Source organism: Pezoporus wallicus, unplaced genomic scaffold, assembly GCF_028554395.1.
Source record: "Pezoporus wallicus isolate ANWC-B61680 ecotype Strahan unplaced genomic scaffold, APGP_CSIRO_Pwel_v1 contig_13399, whole genome shotgun sequence".
Classification (NCBI taxonomy): domain Eukaryota; kingdom Metazoa; phylum Chordata; class Aves; order Psittaciformes; family Psittacidae; genus Pezoporus; species Pezoporus wallicus.
In genome coordinates, this window is record NW_026639844.1 from 311,458 (window position 1) to 319,170 (window position 7,713).

Consider the following 7,713-nt stretch of genomic DNA (forward strand, 5'->3'; position numbering starts at 1 on the left):
CACTCAAGTGGCTCCCGGTGGGCCAGCGCTGCCGCCTGCCAGCCCCGCTGCTCCCAGCGCCAGCGCTTCCCTCTCGCCGTGCTCGGTCCGTGCCCCCCCCCCTCGACCTAGAGCTGCTCACGGTGGGTGCCCACGTCCCGGTGCTTCGGGCAGAGCCCGGCGCCGTGGCTCCCTCCGCACGGAGCCTCCCCGGCAGCGGCAGCAGCACGGAGTTGCCGTGCGTGCGTGGGAACAGCTCCTGGTTTCCTTCCCTCCGGTTGTTTGCTGTTATTGTCTCCTTTTGTCCTTCCCCCCCCCCCCCCCCCCCCAGTTCCCTCTGCAGGCAGCAGGGATCAGACCCCTTCAGGCCCTGATGCCGTTTGCGTTGCTGAACGCTGCGGCTCCTGCAGCCCTGTGAGAGGCCAGAGCGGGGCTTGGATCTCGGGGAATGTTAGAGCTGCCTCTGGTTCTCCAGCCCCATTGCGGTCCTCACTGATCCCGGAGCAGCATCAGGTGCTGTTCTCCAAGGCTCCTTCCAGAGCCTAATGTCAGCTCCATCCCCGGCTGCCCTTTGCTCCCATGTAGAAACCTGCAGGCACTGGGGAGGTCCAGCCCGTGGTGTGCTGAGAGGGGTGCACAGCCAGTCAGCTCCCGCTGTGATGGGTTACGGATGTGCAGTGATGCCCTTAAAAACCATGTTTTGGGGTTAAAAAGCGGTGACCAGGGATGAAGAGCGTGGGGAGCTGGTTTGGTCAGCCATCCGGGAGCAGCCATTTCATCCCAGAGGTGAGGGATGGACACACAGATAGTCCTGATGCAGGAGGGCAGCACAGGGGAGCAGAGCATCCTCTGAGTGCATTGCTCACGCTGGGATTGTGGAAGGGGGACCAAACCCATTCCTTCGGTCCCAAGTCCCTGCTCGAGGTTGCTGCAATGGCCTTTGATGTGAAATCGGCTCTAAAAGAAGCTAAATCAAGGATAAATTCCCCCATGAGTTTGGGAGCAGATGGGTGGGCAGTGGGATGCGGGGTGCGAAGCAGCGGCCCTGACACCCCCTGTGGGTCTGGCTGCCGGGGCAGTGGATGCGGTGCCCCACAGCGCTGCTGGGGGGGGGAGGCTGGGGCGTTGCAGGCAGCGTCTCCCGGCTGCTGCCTGCCAAGTGTGGCAGAGACCTGGCAGGGCCCCGCTGCCGGCGCGGCTGAGCTGGGGCTGCTCTGCAGAGCCCCCGTCTGCAGGGCTCCGTGGTCCCCCTTGGCGTGGTGCAGTCCAGCTGAGGTCTCCAAGGGGGTCCAGTGGTGGGAGCTGGGGCTGGTGGGTCCCTGTAACCCATTGCCATGGGCTTTGCCCTTCTCACGGGGCTGGTGGTGCCAAGCAAAGAGCCCTGCCAGGGTCTGCGGTGTGCCAGGGGCTTTCTGCTGCTCCTGCTGCTTTGCCAGAGGATGCTTTGCTTTGTAATAGCGCTAAGATCTTGTTATCTCCTCACCCGGGGACGGCAGGGAGGAGGAAATGGTTGCTCATACTTGTCCAGGGCTGGAGAAATCTCCCAGGAGCCTCACGGGCAGAGGAGGCACCTGAGCTGAGGATGCTGTCTCATCGGAGCCTCTTTGTTTTCCTCGCTGGTGCGATGGGGCAGTGCAGCAGCCCCGTGCTGGGCAGCAGGGACAAGCTCCTCAGCGTGACCTTTGCCATCCTGGGCTGGGGACAGCGAGTGATCGATATCCCTGTGCTGCTGCAGCCAGCTCAGCCCATGCATCCCCCTTTCCTGCAGCCAGGGAGCTCCCTGCAGGATGCTCCCCGAGGGTGGATTTGCCCCCCACGCATCCCCTGTTTGCTGTGACAAGCAGTGGGGCTGGGCTGCGTGGCCCTGGGGTTTAGCTCTATGGGTGCTCAGGGGAAGGGTGCAGGCAGGAGCTGTGCCCGCCTCATTGCGGTGCCCCAGGGCTCGGAGCTGAGCTCGGGGTCAGCCGGGGCCGTGGCCGAGCGGCGCTGCCGGTGCCAACAGCGGGGCCTGTCCCGGGTCCTGCTGCCAGCGGCCCCACTGGGCAGGAGCAGAGCCAGGGCACGGCAGCGGTGCCAGGAGCTGGGAGCAGGCGCAGCCACAAGAGGTTTATCCCGGTGGGAGGAAACAAGGAAGCTCTGGGTTCACTTCCCCGAAGTCCAGCTCGAAGGCCCCTGGATGGGGGAGGTTTTGCTTTCTGTGACACAAAAAGCTTAATTCTGGGAGCAAGGAGAGCTGCATCTTCCTGGTGCTCATTGCCCTGCAAAGGTGATGCGTTTGCCCCGTTCCCTCCTTCCCACCAGCGTCTCCCATCACCGCGGCGTTGTGCCATCGTGGTGCGAGCCGGGGCCGAGATGCCCCGTCCCATCTTCTGCACAGCTGCGTTTTCTTGTGCCCATGGTGAAGGGAAGTCGCTGTGCCCCACGTGCTGCTGGGTGAGGTTGGTTGTTCAAGACTATAGAATGGTTTCCAGCTAGGATAACAGGTTTTGGGGGCTGTTTTGGGAAGTAAAGGAGTGAGAAGTGTTTGGAGGAGGGTTTGCTATCGCTCTTGCTGCGCTGGGCACTGTCTGTGTCAGTGCGGAGCTGTAGCTGCCTTATAGGAGCAGCAGTTCCGCTGGCCAGGGGAGTTTCTGCTCCTATAAGGCAGCTCCGGCTCCAAGATTCCCCAAGAAGGTCGGGCAGGGAGCAAGGGAGGGGAGGAAATTCCTCCTTTGCTCGTGCTGGGGAGTTATATTTAGCCCTGGGGATATCAGCCCTGCTCAGCCCTCGCCACGCAGCGTGTGCTGGGGGATGTCCCGGGCAGCGCTTGCTGCTGCCTCTCCCTGTTGTCATTCCTGGCTTTGGGAGTGACTTGGCTGAGGATCAGCAGGACGTGGGAAGGGCTGGTGCCAGCTGGGATGGAGCCCCGGAGCCCTGGCTCGTGCTTTGGGTGCCTGAAGATGGAAGCCTGGCTGAGGTGTGTTTGCTGGTGGGATTGGAAGTGCCGGGCCTGATCCTGCTGCCTGCTGAATGGCTCACAGTGGTGCTGCAAGGGGAGGAAGGTATCTTCCCCCCTCTTCCATCTTCTCCCCTCATCTGTGCTCGATCCCAGCCCAGAGGAGCGGCCGGGAGCAATCCTGCCCTGCCCCACAGGATGCCCTATGGCTGCTGGTGGGGTTTCCCCTCCAGGCTGCCCCATGGAGGTGTTTCCCAAAGGAAAAGGAGCCTGAGCTCGGAGCTGAGCTCCTTAACTCAGGCCCATGTGAGCTCTCTCGGTGGCTGTCGCCGCCGCGGCTGCCAGCTCCCAGCCTGGCTCCCCGTGTCCCCAGCGTCTCCCTCCTTCTCGCTCCCAGGTATGCTGGAGGACGGGAAGAAGTTCGATTCCTCCCGCGACAGGAACAAGCCGTTCAAGTTCGTGATGGGCAAGCAGGAGGTGATCCGCGGCTGGGAGGAAGGCGTCGCTCAGGTGCCCGCTGCGTCCCTGTCTGTGAGCTGTGCCCGCGGCGCGGGCAGGGACCGCTGCGTGCGGCTCCTCTCCTCTCCCATCCAGTCCTTCCCTTTATAGAATCATAGAACAGTTTGGGTTGGAAAGGACCTGAAGATCATCCAGTTCCAACCCCCTGCCATGGGCAGGGACCCCTCACACTAAACCATGGCACCCAAGGCTCTGTCCAACCTGGCCTTGAACACTGCCAGGGATGGAGCATTCACAACCTCCCTGGGCAACCCATTCCAGTGCCTCAGCACCCTCACAGGAAGGAATTTCCTCCTTAGATCCAATCTAAACTTCCCCTGTTTCAGTTTGAACCCGTTACCCCTTGTCCTGTCACTGCAGTCCCTAATGAAGAGTCCCTCCCCAGCATCCCTATAGCCCCCTTCAGATACTGGAAGCTGCTCTGAGGTCTCCACGCAGCTTCTCTTCTCCAGGCTGAACAGCCCCAACTTCCTCAGCCTTTCTTATCCCCCTGTGCCCGCCGCCCGTCGGCACCGGGGCTGTGAATGCCCCCTCCTGCATCACCACCTGGCCCACGGCAGGAGCCGAGCAGGGCCGGGCCCGGCAGCACCTACGGCACGGCCGTGACTCAGCGCTGCCATTTCCCCGCGCGGCGGGAGCCGGAGCCCACGCAGACGGAGGGCTCTGGGCATGGATTGGGCTCCTGGGCGCCTGCAGCCAGCTCTGTGCTGCCAGCGACGCGCACAGGGGTGCTGGGGGCTGCGGGGGGGTCCTGGCTGTGCCGTCGCTGGGTGGAAGACACGGAATCATGGATGGGTTGGGTTGGAAGGGACCTGAAAGCTCCTCCAGCTCCAACCCCTGCCATGGACAGGGACCCCTTCCACTGGAGCAGCTTGCTCCAAGCCCCATCCAACCCCTCACTCCCCCCGGTGGTTGTGCCCATCTCCTGACATCCCCGTTTCTTCCCCTGCCCCAGATGAGCGTCGGTCAGCGGGCGAAGATGACCATCTCCCCAGATTACGCCTACGGCTCCACCGGGCACCCCGGCATCATCCCACCCAACGCCACCCTGATTTTTGACGTGGAGCTCATGAAATTGGAATGACCCCAGCACCCTGTCCTCGGGTAAGGAGGGGGTGCTCTGCAGGGCTGCTGTGGCCTGGGGGTGACTCAGGGCACCCATCTTTTTGTCTTGGGCTGGGCTGGGGTGGTGGGCTGGAGCTGGGGGCAGTGGGGGGATGAGAAGCAGAGGGGCAGGTATAAGTTGCCTTCAGGAGGTTGCTGAGCTTGGGGGAGCAGTTCCAGCCTGGCAGAGCAGGTTAATGCCATGGAGGTGTTGCAGTGCTGGTTGACCAGGCCTTGGGTTCCTTGGGTTGTGTTGCTGCCCTTCTGGGCTTGACTCACTTGTGCTTCTCTTGCTGTGTGGGTCCTGTGGTGCAGGCAGGATCGGGTCTGTGGGTCCTGCAGTGTGGGCAGGATGAGGCTGTGCTCCGAGGCCTGTGGGTCCTGTAGTGTGCAGGATGAGGCTGTGCTCTGGGATCTGTGGGTCCTGTGGTGTGGGCAGGATGGGGCTGTGCTCTGGGATCTGTGGGTCCTGTGGTGTGGGCAGGATGGGGCTGTGCTCTGGGATCTGTGGGTCCTGTAGTGTGGGCAGGATGGAGCTGTGCTCCGAGGCCTGTGGGTCCTGCAGTGTGGGCAGGATGGGGCTGTGCTCCAAGGCCTGTGGGTCCTGCAGTGTGGGCAGGATGGGGCTGTGCTCTGGGATCTGTGGTGTGGGCAGGATGGGGCTGTGCTCTGAGGCCTGTGGGTCCTGCAGTGTGGGCAGGATGGGGCTGTGCTCCAAGGTCTGTGGTCCTTCAGTGTGAGCAGGATGGGGCTGTGCTCTGAGGCCTGTGGGTCCTGCAGTGTGGGCAGGATGGGGCTGTGCTCTGGGATCTGTGGGTCCTGTAGTGTGCAGGATGAGGCTGCGCTCTGGGATCTGTGGTCCTGTGGTGTGGGCAGGATGGGGCTGTGCTCTGGGATCTGTGGGTCCTGTGGTGTGGGCAGGATGGGGCTGTGTTCTGGGGTCTGTGGGTCCTGTGGTGTGGGCAGGATGGGGCTGTGTTCTGGGGTCTGTGGGGCCTGTGGTGTGGGCAGGATGGGGCTGTGCTCTGGGATCTGTGGGTCCTGTGGTGTGGGCAGGAAGGGGCTGTGCTCCAAGGCCTGTGGGTCCTGCAGTGTGGGCAGGATGGGGCGGTGTTCCTTGCCTTCTCCTCCGATCCCGGTGCACTTCGGGATGGCGGCTCCATCCCCGGAGCCTGACCTGAGCTCCCCTCCTCTCTCCCAGCAGGTTTGGCACATGGAGGAACCCAGAACCTCAGCTTCAAGACGAGTGCACATGACTTTGTACGGAGCTTTTCCTGATAGCCCACTACACATTGTATAACCTTACACCTTGATTGAATGCCTTTGGTCACCGAGCTTTGCGTCCGACTCTTCCTCCTTGTATCGTGGTTTTATGTCTTTTTAAACTCTACGCCGTAAACCTCAACTCCTTTTTTTGTTGGGTCCAGTTCTTCACCTTTCTGTTCCAGGTGTAGCCCACATTTTCCCAGTAGCACGCAGATGGGCTGCCCTTAGCTAGGAGTCATTTGAACCCCAGGAAACCCGGTAGATCCTCGTTGTGCTGCAGGTCTCGTGGTGGTTTCAAACCAGAAGTTGCTGCTGCTGCGAAAGCCATATAGCAGAGGGAGGCTGTCGAGGCCGAATGGATGCAGGGAGCAAAGCGGTGCTGGGATTGTGTGTTAGGTCCCTGCCAGGACCCAGGGCAGCGAGGGACAGGAGAGGACACCGTGGGGATGCTCTGCTCCCCTCGGCCACCCCATGGGGAACCTTCCTCCTGCGCCTCAGCCCGCTTTCAGGTTGGGTTTCCATCATTGCTCCTCCGCAGGCTGAACCTTCAGAGCTTGCATTGAGCTTAAAGGAGAAGAGCAAAGGGAAGGTGCTGCTGCCTGCAGGGGAGGTGGTGGGGACGCCCCGAACCCTCTGTGTGTGTGTCCCGTCCCCCCAGCCCCGGTGGTGCCCGCTCTGAGCACGCTGGGGCCGTTCTCCGCCTGATGCTGCTCATCGCCGCTTGCCTGCTCCCATGCGATGCGAAGCTTCCCGCTGCTCCGCTCCTGCCCCTGCCCGGTGATGCGCTGGGAGCCGTGCCCGCTGCCCGCTGCCCGCGGCGGTGCCCACTTGGATTCTTGCAATAAAACCGCTTTCTGCTGGCTTTTCTGAGCGCCGTGTCCTGCGGGTCCTTCCCTCGCCTCTGCCGCCGCTCAGCGCAGTGGGGCCGCGGCGTGCTGCGGCTGCTGTTCCGTGCCACGCGGAGGAGATGCTCTGGGTGCTGTGCTAGGGTTCATGGCAGGTTCGTGGGGTGCTGTGGGTGCTGTGCTGGGCTCGTGGGTGCTGTGGGTGCTGTGCTGGGCTCGTGGGTGCTGTGCGAGGCTCGTGGGTGCTGTGCTAGGGTTCATGGCAGTTTCGTGGGTGCCATGCTGGGCTCGTGGATGCTGTGGGTTCTGTGCTGTGCTCGTGGGTGCTGTGGATGCTGTACTAGGGTTCATGGCAGGTTCGTGGGTGCCATGCTGGCCTCGTGGGTGCTGTGGGTGCTGTGCTGGGCTCGTGGGTGCTGTGCTAGGGTTCATGGCAGATTCGTGGGTGCCATGCTGGGCTCACAGGATGCTGTGGGTTCTGTGCTGCGCTCGTGGGTGCTGTGGATGCTGTACTAGGGTTCATGGCAGGTTCATGGGTGCCATGCTGGGCTCGTGGGTGCTGTGCTAGGGTTCATGGCAGTTTCGTGGGTGCCGTGCTGGGCTCACAGGATGCTGTGGATGCTGTGCTCATGGGTGCTGTTGGTGCTGTGCTAGGGTTCATGGAAGGTTCGTGGGTCCATGCTGGGCTCACAGGATGCTGTGGGTGCTGTGCTGGGTTCGTGGGTGCTGTGGATGCTGTACTAGGGTTCATGGCAGGATCATGGGTGCCATGCTGGGCTCACAGGATGCTGTGGGTGCTGTGCTGGGCTCATGGGTGCTGTGCTGGGTTCGTGGGTGCTGTGCTGGGCTCACGGATGCTGTGGGTGCCATCCCAGAGTTCCATGCCAGGCTTACAGGGTGCAGTGCATGTACCAGGGCTCCATGGTGGGCTCCCGGTGGTGGGGGTGCCGTGCTGGGCTCACCCAGTGCCATGGCAGCAGGAAGGGCTCTGCCTCTGGCTGTGCTGGATGGCTTTGGTGTGAGGCTCCGGTGCTCAGCCCTGGGAGCACCAAGCGGTGCCCGGGG

The 7,713-nt window shown here is 62.5% G+C and overlaps 1 protein-coding gene across 2 annotated transcripts; it reads left to right on the top strand.

Annotated features, from left to right (window-relative positions):
- Positions 1-3,278: 3,278 nt before the first annotated feature.
- Positions 3,279-5,942, top strand: FKBP1A (FKBP prolyl isomerase 1A). 2 transcript variants are annotated; one of them, XM_057416590.1, is made up of 3 exons: positions 3,279-3,424; positions 4,389-4,537; positions 5,739-5,942. In XM_057416590.1, the coding sequence occupies exons 1-2, from the start codon at positions 3,314-3,316 to the stop codon at positions 4,515-4,517; spliced, it is 240 nt and encodes a 79-aa protein (XP_057272573.1). In that variant the 5' UTR covers positions 3,279-3,313; the 3' UTR covers positions 4,518-4,537; positions 5,739-5,942. The 2 variants fall into 2 exon arrangements, with proteins under 2 accessions (XP_057272573.1, XP_057272571.1); XM_057416588.1 differs by having other exon boundaries at positions 5,742-5,942.
- Positions 5,943-7,713: the final 1,771 nt, after the last annotated feature.

Bases quoted from the DNA above. Each gene is read 5' to 3' on its own strand.
- FKBP1A (XM_057416590.1), top strand. From the start codon at position 3,314: ATGCTGGAGGACGGGAAGAAGTTCGATTCCTCCCGCGACAGGAACAAG. The intron at 3,425-4,388 runs GTGCCCGCTGCG...CCCCTGCCCCAG, and splicing joins GGGAGGAAGGCGTCGCTCAG to ATGAGCGTCGGTCAGCGGGC.